The following is a 16903-nucleotide window of genomic DNA, read 5'->3' as shown; positions in this document are numbered from 1 at the left end:
ATTTGTAGATTTTCCCACATAATGGTTTTAATTATGCTATATTTCAATAAATTGAACGTTACACAGGGAATATCCAAAAGGCAAGAAAATATTATTTTCTGGATTGAGTTGGTAAAAGGATTGACTTTATTATTACCAGTGGTTTAGGACCTGATCACAATTGATGGACTGTTTGGGACTGGAAAGGTTTCCTAGGTCAATGCTCTTAATTATAGAAAAAGAAAGCTTGAGGCCTAGGCATGGAAAAAACTTATCAGAGGACAGAGAACAGGTTGGTGACAGCTAGGGATTGATGTGGTTTCATCAGTCCCTGTTCTAAACCCAACACTTACCACCCCCCAATCCCTCTTGGGCATACTGGTCTCCAACCCAGCCCAGGGTGTGGAGCTGCCCCTACTCCAGCATTGATCAATGTGATTTTGTATTTCTGTGATGTTTAAACATCATTGAAAGGAGTTTTTCTAAAGTTGAATTAATGGTTCCTTATCAGATGGGAGGTGGCTATGGGGCTTTCTAGTTAGAGAATCCATGGAAACAGCTACTTCTCATGTCAGGTTTTTGAACAGCATGTATTTTTTTGTTGTTGTTGTGCTTTCTGAGCCAGTTTTCAATCAAAATATTTGCACGTTGTGTAAGATTCCCTTTCAGCAGATCTTTCCATCACACTTAAGGTAGGGTTTCTTTTTTTCAGGTTCTCAAGAATTCTGCCGTCAAAGGTGGATTCTGCAGGTACACATAATTGCAACAGAACTTAACACAAATTTTGTCACAGAATTCAAGAGCCCCTCTGCTTAGAAGTTTATGTAGCTAAAAGGAATTCTTCAATTTCTTTCCCTTCCATGAGACAAATTGATCAGATTGTTCAAGTATCCTAACTTTTTAGAAGACAGTCAGCACTTTAAATAAAACTGCTCAAGCACAACTTTTTTTAAAAATGCAACCTTAAAAGGTTCAGTAAAACAGAATGTTCTTCAAATGGAAAATTGCCGCTTAAAATTATGTCTGCAAACACCAAAATGCTAAAACATCATTCCAAAGGACACAAAAAAGTTGTACTGTGTTGAATTCTATAATTCTTTTAACTTAAAAGAGCAAAAACTGCAGCCTTTGTCAGAATGATTTTCTTCTGTTAATTCTTATCTCAGAAATAGCTGTTTCCTGACTTAGGTTATATAGAGTTTAATTTCCACTTCATTAAAAAAAAATCCTTGATGTGCTTGGCTACATAAACTCAAAAATGGGAAAATTTAGAATTGTCTTTCTATGCAAAACATACCTGAAAAGCTGGTATTTTAATCATTGTGGTTAAAAATTAGTGAATATGAGTACCTTGGTCCACAGAAGGAGGCGCTCGTCAGCATCTCTCTCTGGCAGCAGCTCATCATCATCTTCATCCCGGTCCCGGTCACCTCCAAAGAAACCACCCAAAAGAATCTCTAGCCCCCCTAGAAAAACTCGTAGACTCTCTCCATCTTCAAGTCCTCCACGACGAAGACATCGACCATCCCCTCCAGCAAGCCCACCGCCAAAAGCCCGTCGGTCACCAACACCACAGCAGTCAAATCGTACGAGAAAAAGTCGTGGCTCTGTTTCTCCAGGGAGAACCTCAGGTAAAGGTAAAGCCAGACTTGTGTTCATTCTTTTTCTGTTTACCAAAGTGGGTTTGTTGGCAGTGGAGGAAGCTTGGGTGGGGAGTGTATATGTTGATTATCCGTCCTCTTTTTTTGCTTAAGGAAACCACCTTTCGGTCCTCCTTGTGGCATTTTAATAATAATTGAAATTGAGGCTTTGGTTATCAGTAAGGAAGTAAGGTTACCAACAGATAGATTAAACTTTGTTTTTAAAAGTTCAAGTCATTATAAGCTGCTAATTTGCAATTTAGGGGAACATTTCATTACTGTTGGATCAACTAGCATTTCTTCCAAAGATAATTCTTTATGATAATTTTACTTGAGGACTTCGTATTCATTCTAGTTTAATTTTCTCTTGACCACACTGTTCCCTCAAAGGAAGAACATGGTGTACTCTGAAGCATTTAAAAAAAAAATTAAGTTCCTTTAAATGTAGACTAGCTATTGCTTTGTTGTAATTTTATTCTTAAGGAATTTGTTTGTGATAGTGCCGGGCAAGTAGAATGCTTTATGTAAGTAGGAATGTGGGATATATAGATGATTGTGGTCCCTTCAATATTAAATATTCATTCATTGGATTTTGAGTTCTGTCAGAAGAACATCTAAAAGGCTTCTTTAAGCTGTCATGGTTTCAGTGCATAGCCCTGAAATATGTTTAATCAGAAAGATGAGTGATAGGGGAGGAACTCTCTAAGGTCACTAGAACAACTAACACTTGGAACTTTAGGAGCCTGTAGATGAGTCCAATCGTGGTCCAGTTTATGTTGGAATCAATTTAAAGCTGATGATGCTAGAAACCCCCTCTGATGATCAGAATTTCTACACTGTGATTAAAAACTTAAGTGGAACCCTGTTGCTACAAATGTAGGTAGTGTTGTATATTGTATTAGGGGAGGGGAGGAGGTGTCAGGTAGATTTTTTTTTTTAAGGGTGGTACCTAAAAAAAGGTAAAACCTCTTCTGCATAAATTTATCAGTAACTGCACTCTTAAACGATATTTAATTTTTGTCATGAAAGTGTGTGTGTGTGTGTGTGTGTGTGTGTGTGTGTGTGTGTGTGTGTGTGTGTGTGTTTTAATCAAACATTTTTGGTACAGAATCCTTTTTGGCTATTGGTGTGTAAATTCCAACAGTAGACAACCAAGGGAATACTTTTAAGAATGCTACTACATTCACATGCTGAAGACTGAAGGGAAACCTGCATGGGAGATGGGGTTTGAAGCATTCTTGATGGCTTCACAAGTGGTTGTCAGGAAGTTGAGCTGGTGGATATTGTGGCTGTTGTCCAAAGAGTGCTTCATTTTTAGAAGAAGCGTGACTGGTCTATTAAAGTGACCAATAAGAGAAAAAGGGTGATGTAAAATAGAACTCATTGGTTGTTACAAAAGCTAGGCACCCTTAAATGGATTGGCTCTTAAATTGATGCAATCTGCTTGAATAGAATCTTGAAGGATATTGATGACCTCTTACATAAGATTTTATTTGAGGTTGCAACCACCAGGCTTCCAGGGATTGCTTTGGACTCTCACTTTTGACAATGGCAAGCTGCCATGGTGAGAGATTAAGTGAAGGAGGGATAAAACATTTTTATTTACTCCTCAGAATTCAGCAGGGGTAGGCGGGAGGAGGGAAGAAAGGATATTTTGGGAAAATTATAGGTTAATTATCCTTTTGGGACATTTAGCATATTCTATTAGAACAAGTTCCTGAGTTAGCTTTAGAGTTAGGTATTTCCCTTGGTTGTTAACTGTGGTGGAAGAGAAAAGGGACTGTTGGTGATGCTAGCCATGCTTTTGTTTGTTTAGAATAACAAACCTCAGTAGGTACTTTGTGGTCTCATTTCCTTCACTGCTTTTTAAGGCATCAGTAGATGTATTTCATCAAACCACAGAAGATGTGGGCTTTAATGAATTACCTAAGAAAACATCAATAGTTCTAGCTGCTAGACACATTTCTGTTGTGTACATTTTTTTCCCATTTATTTACAATGTATTCTACTAGAAAAATACTTGTCTCTTTACCATTGTAAATTCCTTTTGTTCCATTGGTTTTAAATTGTAAACTGGCAAAATTTTCTGATGAACAATTAATATTACATATTAGCAATGATGCTGTGACTCGACTCAAATACTGAAAGGAAGTAACATCGTATTAGAAAATTTGGTGGTATAAATATATTTCTATGTAAATGTATTTGAAACAGGCAGCATGGTGTCCTGGTAAGAGGCTGCCACTGAGACAGGAAAAGGTGGGTCCAAGCTCTATTCCTGGTTTACATAAGTTGTGAGGCCTTGGGCAGGTCACTTGTCTTGTCAGTCACCCAGGCAACTCACTGAGACTACAGTGCAGAAAAGGAGCTTGTCAGCCTAGATAGACATGCTCACTAGGAGCTTTCCCAGTAAAGTAGGTCCAGTTTTAAAAAAAGATATGTTAATAGGGTCAGCTAGGTGACTCAGTGGATAGAGAGCCAGGACTGGAATTGGGAGAACCTGGTTTCAAATGTGGTCTCAGACATTTCCTAGCTGTGTGACCTTGGACAAGTCAGTTACCTAGCCCTTATTGCTCTTCTGCCTCAGAACTGATAAGATAGTATTGATTCTAAAATAGAAGGTGGGATTTTTAAAAAGTTTATGTTAATGGATGTACAGCTTTTAATTTCCTATTTTTTCATAGAATGGAAAAGATAGGCTTTCCTGATTTTCTCCAAATGACTTCTTAATTTCAAATCATTCCAAAAGGAAGAGACACTTATTTTTTTATGCCCAATAGGAGGAATCAAAGCAATTTAAACTGATTGTAAGGCTGTGATCATTAAGTTCTTACTATGCACCAGATCCCATGCCAAACCCTGAGAATACAAAAAAAGGCAAAAACACCAGTTAAGCAGCTTTGTTAGAGACCCTGGCACATAGTCAGTTCTTGACCACATCTAAATAACCCAACATAAGAGGTGTGTACCCAGGATGAGTGGTAGCAGGTCTCAGAGTAGAAAGAACTTGAGGTAATAGGAGGGGTAGGGAAAGGCTTCCTGAAGTTTGAGGAGAGTTTAAAGTTTTATTAATAACAACTAGAGTAAAAGCTCCCTAAATAATCCAGCCTGCTCACCAGAGAAGAGAGGAAGAGAGAGGAGTTACAGCAAACTTAAATACAATCATGTAAATGTGAGGTCCCAGGAAAAGGGAAAAGGATTCTGGGTAATACAGAAAGGAATTTTGGGTAATAGAGTTTTTAGGGGTTCAAGAATTTCCAGCTATATAATATTGTAGGCATGGGGGGACAGTCATTGCAGAGGGCCAGTGTAGCTAGATTGTAGAGTTGTGTAGAGTACAAGAAGAGGGGAAGACAGGAAGGGACCTTTAAGTGCCAAACTTTAGAGAGCTTTATATTGAATCTGGGAAATAATATCTGTGAGGGGCCTGGGTGACATAGACCTGGTAATAACTTTGGTAATTAGCCTCTAAGTAGAAGAGAAGGACAGGAGAGGCAGGGAAATAAACCAAGAAAGGCTAGAAGGGCCTGCATCAGGGTAGTGGCAGTTTCAAAGGAGAAAAGAACATAAAAGAAATGTGAAGGTAGAAATGACAAGATTTGACAATAGATTTGGATATGTGGGGAGTGAGATTGAAGAGTTGGAGGATTACATTGATGTTGTAAGCTTGGCTAACTTGGAGAGTGATGGTGCCCCCAGCAGTAATAGGAAGGGAGTGGATTTAGGGGTGGAAATAATGAGTTCTGTTTGGACAGTCATTTTGAAATGCTTACAGTTCATCTAGACATGTCTAAAAGGCACTTGGTTTGGTAATGCATGTAGCTCAGAAGAGACATTGAGACTGGATCTGTAGATCTGGGAATCCTACATTGAGATGATAGTTGAACAATATTTGATAAATCTGTTTTAGTGGTGTGACTTTCTTCAAAAATCCCATTATTCAATATTTAGTAAATAGCCCAACATTAGCCTTTAAATTTATTATTGGGCTATAGGTAGTCTGCCACTGTCCATCCTTAATACCAACCAGCCTTACTGGATTTCCTTCCCTGACTAGAGAAGTTGGGGGAAATTCTCTTTCCCCTTGGTTATTAAATGGCCCTCCCCTTCTATTAGGCACTGAAAATTGGCTGCTATGCAGCAAGGATAAGATGGAAGAATTGGAGCGCCTTGTTCCTTAGTCCCCCATTTTGGAAAGTGGGAGAATTGCAATTGAATTTATAATGTGATACCTGTTTTCTTAATTATGGAATTCTGTTGTGTACATTTCTGGGGAGTCTCTATCCTTGGTTCTCCTCAGACAACAAATGGGAAGGAATGCCAAGGTCACTGTTGAATAAGGTGATGTTTGTTGGAAATCCCAAAATAGCATAGAACTGGTTCTCGAAGCTCTTGGGTTGGTTGAGGTAGTACTTAGGCTAGTGCAGATGTATATAGGAACTCACTGCCAGCTTAGATGTTTTAAAATGTATATAAAATGGAAACTAGAATAAATGAAAAAACATGGCACAGTGGCATCAGGATGGTGTTAGGAGAGTGAGCTGAGGTTGGAGAAAGGAAGGAGGGATTTGTGTTGTAGTGGGAGAAAAAGGAGAGTTGGAGCAGGGGAGAAGACCGCCCTGCCGGCCATCTGGGCTGATCACAACTGCCCGCTAGAAGAAGGTAGAGCTTGTATATTTTGTATCTTGGCTTCTGTTTTCTCTGTGGAGGAGAGAACAGAACTGGTGCTCATGGGGGATACTTTCCAAGATAAGGAAGGAGATAGAGCACTTAGCATCATGAACTATTCCAATTCCAAGTCTCACAGTACCAAAAGAAGAGTGGGTGTTAATGCTGAGACACTATAGGTGATGCAAAAGATCCTTGGAAAGCGAGGAGGCTGAGGCCGAGACATCGGGCCTATGAGCTTGATTTCTATTCCTAACAAATTTTTAAACTGTGTTAAAGAGGATGAGTGACCATTTAGAAAGGAAGGCTAATGATCAGAGGATATCAGGACAGCTTCATCAAGAACAGATTATCCCAGACTAACCTTATTTTGTTTTTCCTAAATTGGTAGATGAGAGTGACAAGAATAGCTCAGCTTGATTTTTATAGATCTTTGGATTAAGCCATTTCTCATTTCTGTTCTCAAGGAATTACAAGTGATGCAATCTAGATGATTGGAAAATCAGATGGATTTAGACAAACTAGAACCAGAGTATAGTTGTTCATTGTTTGATGTCAGTTTGAGAGGTCTCCATGGAATGGCCTAGGAATATGTGCTTTTTAACATTTCAATTAATAATTTGGATAAAGGCGTAAGTGGCCTGCTTAACAGATTTATATAAGATACAAATCTGATAGGTAAAGAGTTAATTTCAGAGAGATTTTTGACAAGGTAGAACATTGAGTGAATCTAATAGATGAAAAATAATAAGTATTGTCTTTAGTTTGTGTTTAAAAAAAAAAGGCAGCTTTATGAATACAAGATGAGAGTTGCATCATTAGGCAACTGCTTTTGTAAAGATGTGGGTGTGTTTTTTGATGGACACAGTGTGAGTCAACATGCTATGACAAAGCCACAAAATCCAATGAGATCTTTGGGGTATGTTGAGAACTTTGATAGAATAAGATAATTGTACCACTGTCTTCAGTCATGGTGAGACCATCCAGAATAAATATTGTGTTTTACTTATTACTGCATGCTTGAAAATGTCCAGCGGAGGGCAACCAGGATAGTAAAGGGCCTCAAACAAGTCTGTGTTTTTTAAAGATTAGTTGAAGGAACCAAGGGTTTTTGGCCAGGAGGAGAATCATAGACCTGGATGGAGCCTTAGTGAGATGGCCATTGGTACAAGACCCCTCGTATTTGAAAGCCTATCACCTAGACGAAGGACGAGGCTTCTTCTGTTTGGTGTCAGAGGTCAGAACTAGGAGCAATAGTTAGAAGTTGAAAAGAGAGCAGTGGAGATTTGAGAAGAATCTAAGAATAAGCAGCGTCCATCAACAGAGTAAGTTGCCTCAAGAGGTAATGGTTTTCCTTTCATTGGAAGTTTTTGTGGAATGCTAAGTAGCCATTTTTCAAGTATATCATATGTACTTAATTGGGAAGGGGGTGGAAGTAGCTGCTTATATTACTTATTACTCTTTAAAGTTGTGATTGTTCTACTGTTTAACATGTCAGTTTGAGAACCACAGGTCTACTCAACCACCTTCTGTTTTACCTCAGGTAGATAAATCTATCTTGTTCTAATTGAATTTTAGGATTTAAAACTGGAGAGAACTTGAGAGTCTAGTCCGACTCTCCTTTCTGGGAAACGAGATCCTGGAAAGGTGAAATGACTTAAGTCCCAAGAAGAATGCTCCCACCTAAGCACCTAGCAACCATATATATACTACTGGAGACTTTTATTGTCCTCTAAATGCATGTAATTAGGGCAGTAAAATGCTCCTAACAGTTATCCTCTGAATTCTCCACAGCTTTTAAGTTGTAAAGCCCAAAATGACACTGTTCCATGCTAGTCCTTCCCCCCCCCCCCCCCCCTTTTTTAAATTGGTTCCAAGGTAGGGGCTAGGCAATGGGAGTTAAGTGACTTGCCCAGGGTCATACAGCTGGGAAGTGTCTGAGGCCAGATTTGAACCTAGGACCTCTCATCTCTAGGCCTGACTCTCAATCCACTTAGTTACCCAGCTGTGTCTCCCTCCATTCCCCACCCCCACCCCACCCCCCTCATTTTAATGGGATGAAGGTTTCCTTCATCTTGAGTATTACTCATGTGTGGCCAACTCCCTTTAACTTCTAGTCAATCCACAAGGAAAACTCCTTAGTACTTCTTTTGTTTTTTAATTTTTATTATTATTATTTTTTTAAACTCTTTACCTTCTGTCTTGGAGCCAATACACAAAGCAGAAGAGTGGTAAGGGCTAGTCAATGGGGATCAAGTGACTTGCCCAGGGTCACACAGCTGGGAAGTATCTGAGGTCACATTTGAACCCAGGATTTCCCGTCTCTAGGCCTGACTCTCAATCCACTGAGCCAGCTGCCCCCTCCTAAGAAGTACTAAGACTCAAAGAGTCCTGAAGACCCTTTTTAAAGTTTTCATCAGGTAGACACTTGAATATTCATTTCCATTTTTAGGGAGAACTTAAAGCCCCTTGAGGCTAAAACTGACCATTAATCATTTGGAGGCAAATGTTTAGAGAATTTTCAGAAAATGATGCATGCTGCCATACTATACTGGCCAGGTTATATATATCCTGCCTGAGCACTGCCCTTTTCTCAGCCTAGACTATAGGCACACTAGCAGCATTCTGTTTCTGGAAAGGGGAATGTTTGCCTTCTCTAACAACAAGATTCCTTGGGGAGTTACTCTGTGGAGCTAGGTATGGTTCAGAGAACTTGATGGGACTTGTATCTGAATAGTAATTTTTTTAAAAAGCCATATTATAATATTTTAGGTCTCGACTAGTCACCTGACAGGAAGAAACTGAGGCCCTACCTCACACAGGTGCAGAATATAAAGCCAAGGTTCCAAGCCGTGTTCTCTGAACTGAAATTCCGTGCTCTCCTCACTGCCGTATATGTAGCCTCTAGTGTGATTTCATTGTGATCCTAGCGCTGTTCGGCACCCTTTCATGGGAACACCTTTTGCCTTGTTTCCCCTCTTCTCTAGCAACAAAACATAAAGGTACCGAGAAAAGGGAGTCACCTTCACCAGCACCAAAACCCCGGAAAGTCGAGTTATCTGAATCGGGTACGTTTTGTTGACATTGTATTCATTTTGCTTTGAGTAGTTGGAAATCCCTCTTTAAAGAAAATAGTGATATAACACTAGGTCATACATAGGTCATGGTGCAGGGAAGAAGAGGGAAGTCTGCCACCACTAGCTCTGTATGACCTGAACAAATCATTTCACCTCCAAACTGGAGTCTGTTAAATGGGGATTGAAATTACATTGCTTTCATCCCAGGATTATTATAATCATTCAGTGAGAGAATGGATGTATGCTACTTTGTAAATATAAGGCACCAGAAATGTGAAAAGCTATGAAAGATGTTTGTCACTAAACTGTGTTTAATGAGGATTTGAAATCCTCCTAAAGGTCATCTATAGGGGTTTTGGTGAATTTTACTGACTGAGTCCTCCCCTTCCCCCCCATTCCACCCCCAAGAGAACCATCCAACTTCCTTATACAAATGGGTAGATTCTCTTCTGTGTCTCTTACGGGTAAATACTTTCTAAACACACGTATCTTTCAGAAGAAGATAAAGGTGGCAAAATGGCAGCAGCTGATTCCGTGCAACAGAGGCGACAATACCGGAGACAAAACCAGCAGTCCTCTTCTGGTATAAATACTGGGATTTCTCTTAACTGGGTTATAAAAGGGAGTGCTCCTGAAGATGTTAAGAAATTGTTTTCTCCTATTGGAGGATGAGTTCTTTTAGCCTACAGGGTCTGAGCCCTCATTAATCTTTGTGTTTTCAGTCCCAGAACAATTCCTTTACCACTGGGCCTTTAAGAAATGACATATAGGGGCAGCTGGGTGACTCAGTGGATTGAGAGCCAAGCCTAGAGATGGGAGGTCCTAGGATCAAATATGGTTTCAGACACTTCCTAGCTGGGGGACCCTGGGCAAGTCATTTGACCCTCATTGCCTAGCACTTACCACTCTTCTACCTTGGAACCAATACACAGTACTGATTCTAAGATGGAAGGTATGGGTTTAAAAAAGAGAGAAAAAAGAAATGACATAGCTATGGAAATACTGGGCTGCTTATATGCTGGGTAATGTGTTTGTTCATTTAGGTTGATCCAAAATGGGAAATCTGATTTCTAAATTCCATTTTGCTATTACTTCATGGTTGACTTTAAATTACTCATTTCTGAAATAGTAATATCTTAAATAATAGAGCTGTTGGAAGTCCACAGTGTTTGAAAGATACTTTTTATAAACTTGAGGTGATATTTTTCAAATTAAATATTTTAACACCTGTTATATGCATAATTCTTGTGCTATGTTCTGGGGAGATCCAAAAAACTCAAACCATTCTTACCCTCAGTTTCACAGATTGAGGATATTCTCTATTTGTGCTCAAATGATAATATCAAAAGACAGAATAAATGTATGACAGATAAAAAGGTTATAGGCTATTTAAACAGTTTTTAAAAAGCAAATACTTATTTGAAAGTTAATGCAAATTTTGGTCATTTTGGGGTGGGGCCTATAATTGTTTTGTATTTGTTCTGATATAGGGTCATTGAGTTAAGTAATTTAACATAAAATGGAAACTAAGGAAACTTGAATTTCTGTGCAGTTTTGGGCCATAGAAACTGTAAGAAATGACACAAGTTTGTATTCTGGTATGGCAAGGTGGCAGTGTACCGTAGTAGTTTGAGAACAGACATAGTTTAAGGGGCAAGGTTTAAAGACATCATGATTTAGATTATCATAGATCACAAATTCGTTTATTCATGTCCATTTTTCTCCATTTCTCCTTACCATCACAATTATTATGTTACATTACAGAAGCAAAAGTAATTTGAGAAATATTTAGTTGTTAGTTAGAACTATCAATGACCTCAGATAAATCTATGATTATTTCTTCATAGAGAGTGCTGTGATTATATGGTTTCAAAGTCTGAGCATTTGTTTTAATCACCTACTTGTGTCAGTAGGTTTAATTCTAGCAACTTGTCCACATTGTCACCTTGCATTGACGAGAAGATGGGAAATGTATTGAAATGGGTGCATTCATCTGGTGGGTTTAGATAGAAGTCAGATGCCAACCTGGCTATGGTCACTACTGCACAGGAGCGTAAAATGTTAACAAAATTTTCCATGGCCAATTGTGTGATTGTAGACTCTGGCTCCTCCTCCTCCTCAGAAGACGAGCGACCGAAGAGATCAAATGTGAAAAATGGAGAAGTGGGAAGAAGGCGAAGACATTCAGCCTCCCGGAGTGCATCCCCATCACCACGGAAACGTCAGAAAGAGTCCTCTCCTCGGTAACTTTCTTTACTAAGTATTGGTGCCATTGCTCAAAACAATAAGGATTTATTTTCTAGACTGAGCCCTTCTTTCTCAATAGCGTTGCTTAGTGTTAGTGCTTCTTGTAGGGAATCTTTGGTTCATTTCATCTTAGGGTTTGATTTTAATTTGAAGATTATTGATTGGCATGAAATTCATATGAGGTGTATATGCATGTTTTGTCATATGTGCATGACTATAAGGAAATTGAAGTATAGCCCAAGCAATTCTATGTAGTGATTTTCAGTTTTGTTTCCCTCAGTGTCATATTTGCTTCAAAGTAACTGTGGTAAATTAAGTTTTTGACATTTGTTTTTCTCCACTGCTCTCAGGATGCAGATGGGAAAGAGATGGCAATCGCCAATGATTAAAAGGTTGGTTAGAAATTACTTTGTAAATTAGGGCTAAGTGTCAAAGCTTTAGTGATTTAGTTACCTCCCTTCCAGGTGACTTTTCTGCAGTCTGAATCAGGGTGGGTGACAATATGGAAGTGCTTCTTGATCTCAGAAGCCCATTTAAAGGGTCAAGAAAACTCACACCAGGTGCTGACTTAAAGCTGTATTCAAACCATGTTTTTGGTTTCTTGTTACCTTCATTTTGGATAATGTTTACAATCTATTTTCAAATATATATTTACAACTGCTTTGTAAAAGGTCTTTTTTCTAGAGGACTCTGAATATTAGAGCTAGACAGGACTGATTGCAATCATCTAGTAGAATGCCCACTATATATCAGTAATGAAACTGAGGCCCAATTACTGGCCCAAGGTACACACTGCAAGTTAGTGGCCAATTTGGGACCAAAACCTAGAATTTTTTTTTCTACTGCTAATGCAGTTTTCTTTTCAATATATTAGTTAATCTCTAGGAAAAGGAGCTGTAGTGGCTCCAGAAGGAAAAATGTTAAACTAATGGTTACTTGTGACATAGTAATATTAGATTATCTTGTATGGCAGCTTAGTTTCTTCATTCTGTTATATATACTACATCTATGCACCCACAAACATAGGACCTCTCTTCCCTCAAAAACAACATAACACTATATGATAATTATATAACATTTTATACATTTATAATAAAACCTAAGATATATAAATTTATATCTTGAATGTGATAATGTTTAATATAAGAATATTCACTTACTAAATCTAAGAACCTTCTTGGGCACATAACTCAGCAAACTTTTGGATTTCTACAAGGCAGAGGGAAAAAAAAACAATTAACCCTGAAAAAAGATGATGTAGCATTTTTGTGTGACAATAAAGGAAATGAAAGAATCAAGAGGATCAAAACTCAGAAAACCCATTAGAATTTAACTAGGCCTGGGAGCATCTAGGTGGCTCAGTGAATAAAAAGCCAGGCCTGAAAATAGGAGGTTCTGGCTTCAAATCTGGCCTCAGATACTTCCTACCTGTGTGATCCTAAATCACTTAATCCCCATTGCCTAGCTCTTATATTCTTTTGTCTTAGAACCAATACATAGTATTGCTTCTAGGATGGGGAGTTAAGGGTTTAAAAAAGAAAAGAAAGGAAGAATTTAACTGGATTTCTAATCAAACAAATTTTTAGGTGTCTCAGGTGCTCTGGCTGATAACTGGTTGGAATCCTAGGCACTATTTTATAATATATAAGTACAGATCATTCCTGAAATGAGTAAACCGGCTGTTTTAGTGTTGCTATTTGGAGTTGTAACTGGTTTATCCAGAACTGTGAGCCATTGTAGGTCTAACCAATGATGGATAAGATATAACTACACTGCTGGTAAGCTATGTATTGCCTCTGTCAATACTTCATTTTGGAAAAATTGGAACCTTTAAAAGATATAATTTGGGTCTGAAGGTGTGTGACCTTATTTCACCAGAATTAATACATAATGTTGGCCTTTCTCTGGGGAATCCCTTTCAGCTATAATATAACTAATTCTGTGGCTCTGGAACCTCGCCCACAATGATACTTGCAATAAGTTTGTATATGTATGATCTACTTCTGCAGCCAGATCTTTTTGCCATTCATTCCTCTCCATAAAAGGTCATTCTAGTCTAAAGTAATTGAAAATTGACTTGCCAGAATGTCTACCTGGTATTTTGAGAATAGGTGTTAAGAGGTTTAAAACACTATGGAAGCAGTTGGGTACTTAAAACAAAAGATGGAAAACAAAATGGTTTCTCCCAGCCTTTTCTTCATTACACCTTTGATCAAGCTATCATTGTCCTACCCCCCTGAGGACATTATTAAAACTATAACCTGGTTCCCTTTTGAAACTAGAGAATAACTGCATTAATTTCAGAGATTACATAGGGACATGAGAATTTTAGAATTGTCCGAAATCTTAAAGTGTATCCCCTTGTTTTCTAGGTCTTTGAAACCGAGTTTCCAACACCTTAGTGACTTCTTCAGGGTCACATGGTAATGAGAAATTAGTAGCTAGGATTTGAACACAGAACTTACCTTTTCCAAATCAATTTTTTTCTCATTAGTTCAGTGTGAGTTCTTAGGATCTTTTGGCTATTTGTTATTCTTGGCTTTTATTAACTCACACAAATTTTCCTGAGTTTTCTTAATCATATCCCATAGGGCTGGGCACAGAAGTGGCTGCCTTGACCCCTCTTTTGAGTGATTGCCAGGACATTTTCTTCATGCATAGACCTGTCCAAATTTCTCCCCAACTCTTATGGACCACCAGGTCATGTATTGTTTGTTTGTTTTGTTAATTTTCTTGTGAGTTCAGAGACTGTGTAGATTGTTTTCCATGTTCAATTCTAATTCTACTTCAGCATGTTTCAAAAAATGATTTCTGACGAGTATATTCTGGGGATTAGTTATATTAAAAGAAAAGCCATATCCAAGATAGCAGTTTCTGTTTTTAAATTTAGACACATATTTTGGAAATTCTTGTTTCCCTCAGGGCACTTTTGGGTGTCTTTAACAAATTAAACAGATATAACTCTTTGATCACATGTCTACATAAGCCAAGTCCTCCTGCCTGATACTAAGATTCTTGTGATTCCAAGTTTTACAATTTTCATCATTCTTAGTTTGCTCCATCTGATAACCAGAACCTCCAGTCACTATATCTCTCCCTGCTGGATTAGGAGTGCTTCCCAAATGTTTTGTTTTAATTTTTTGTTTTCCCTTTCATATCCCCCTTCTACCTGTTAAAATACCAGTCCTTTCTGTTCAGAATTGAGGCATGGAAGTGTCTAAACAAATTTTTCTATAATGGTACTTAGTAAATGTGACCTGGGAAGAGCACTGTTTAACTCCTTTTGTAGTTAGAGTATAATTGTTCTCAAAACCAGAGACTTGAGTTCAAGCCCTCCTTCTTACAAAATCACTTCTCTGTCTCAAACAATTCTCTTTAAGACTATAAATTCCAGAGTATTTCTCTAGGCAGTTTTCTTAGAGTTCCTCATATAGCAGTGTAATCTTGCGTTCAACTCAGAACGTTTTGAGAACACTTAATAGATAATATTTGGTTTGTTTCTCTGCCACCTTGTGAGGCAGATAGTGTGCATTTTGCAGATAAAAAAATAACTGTTTGGATTTTTGCTAATATATTTTTTTAAACTCCTATCTTTTAATTACAATTCTATGACAGAGTGGCAAGGGTTAGGCAATATGGGTTAAATAATTTGCCTGGGGTCACACAGCTAGGATGTGTCTGAGGCCACATTTGATCCCAGATCTTCCCAACTCTAGACTTGAATCTGCTTCCTAACTTCCCCTGCTAGATGTGTTTTAATAGTTTTTTTCCTGAATTGAAGCATTTTAAACTCCACCTGGCTGGATTAAAGCATAATCTCATTTTTAAATTGCAGTGGCTATTATGTTGTCACGATGATACTCTAGTTTCCTTTCTATTTTGGAAGCTTATTTAGTTAAAGGTGGTAGATTCAATTGCAAATAAACATCTATCAGACTGAGGAAAGTAATGTGTTTGTGCTGACTGAGAAGAGGAAGACAGTGCTGACATTCATTTGACTGCCTCTTTGCAATAACCTTCCTTGGCAGATGGCCAAAAGAGTTGGTAAAGTTTAACACTGGTCATACATAATAATGCTTGTCAAGTTAATCTAGTCTGCTGCACCTTCCTGAGCAGTATTTGAAGTGTAATTATCTGTTCTTTAACAGTGAAATTAATCATAATGCTCAGGGTGCTTTATGTTTTCCTTCTAAGGGATATATTCAGCGAGGTTGGTTCTGTTTGTACACATACACACACAGATCTTGAGACATGGCCTTGACAGGTTCAAATGAGAATAGTGATGTTCAACCAATGGTTTTTAAGCCACTGGTGTCTCCTTCATGTATATTCTCATTGAAACTCAGATGAACCCTCTTAACTCATTTAGCTGATTCCCTTCCCTCACCAGATAAAGAAAAAGAAGCCCAAACCAGTAAAGTTGGACAACTTATTAGTGGCTAAGTTGAACAGAGAACCCAGCTCTCAGCTCCATTCTTTGCACTTCAGTGTAACATGAGGCTTTCCATGATATCTGTATTGCCTGATAATTGGCTTTTATTTTAGGCCCTGACAGCTACAGAAACCACAATTCATATTTCCCTTTCCTTTGGTTTAGTAGTAGGCGGAGGAGAAGTCCATCACCACCACCAGCCAGAAGACGGCGCTCCCCTTCTCCTGCTCCTCCACCCCGGCGGCGGAGGTCTCCCACACCACCACCACCACCACCACGGCGCAGGTACCTTAGATTTTGGGGGATTTGTGGCTTCTGTTTGGGGGTGGGAGACGGATGGGTTGGAGCAGGAAGCACAGATTTGCTGTTGACATGTAACACGAATGGTCTAGTATATAGCAGACTATAGTCTGTGAGACTTATAGGCTGGAGGCATATGGGCATGATCCTGAATTTTATATTCAGTCTAAAATCCTTATATTGTACTTTATTGGTTTCTGGATTGGATTAGCCTTTGCATCCAGGGATATAAAAAGAGAAAGAAGAAGCTTAAAAGAGTGTTTGTCCAGAATTCAATTAAAAAGTTGTAATAATGTGAGGGTATTGGGCAAGTTAATCTCAAAGGATAAACTTCTACCTCTATAGTCCTACCCTATCTTAGTGTTTTTTGTTTTTTGTTTTTTTTTTTGAAAATTTTAAATCTATTGCTTTAGTAGACTGGAGCCCATAATTCTGGCTGTCAGAATTTACTAGAAAATGAATCCTCAGATTTTGACCTTTTGACTGATATGAAATTCTTGAAATGTAAACAAGACTCCTTGAGAGAATCTCTCCAGCAATAGGTACAGCACACATATGTC

The 16903-nt window shown here is 38.4% G+C and overlaps 1 protein-coding gene across 33 annotated transcripts in view; it reads left to right on the top strand.

Moving 5' to 3' along the window:
• Positions 1-16903, top strand: part of SRRM1 (serine and arginine repetitive matrix 1) — a 38293-nt gene that overhangs the window by 13002 nt on the left and 8388 nt on the right. For 5 of the 33 annotated variants that reach the window (XM_007491312.3, XM_001362754.5, XM_056795534.1 and 2 more), the window contains 6 exons: positions 1342-1616; positions 9275-9355; positions 9861-9947; positions 11463-11607; positions 11962-12003; positions 16209-16328. In XM_007491312.3, coding sequence (XP_007491374.1) covers positions 1342-1616; positions 9275-9355; positions 9861-9947; positions 11463-11607; positions 11962-12003; positions 16209-16328 — 750 coding nt within the window. The remainder of the gene's footprint in view (positions 1-1341; positions 1617-9274; positions 9356-9860; positions 9948-11462; positions 11608-11961; positions 12004-16208; positions 16329-16903) is intronic. The other 28 variants (XM_007491315.3, XM_056795535.1, XM_056795531.1 and 25 more) reach the window with 24 other exon arrangements.

Source organism: Monodelphis domestica, chromosome 4 (genome assembly GCF_027887165.1).
Source record: "Monodelphis domestica isolate mMonDom1 chromosome 4, mMonDom1.pri, whole genome shotgun sequence".
Lineage (NCBI taxonomy): Eukaryota > Metazoa > Chordata > Mammalia > Didelphimorphia > Didelphidae > Monodelphis > Monodelphis domestica.
Note: the sequence above shows the minus strand (reverse complement) of the source record. Positions and strands in the feature narration are given on the sequence as shown.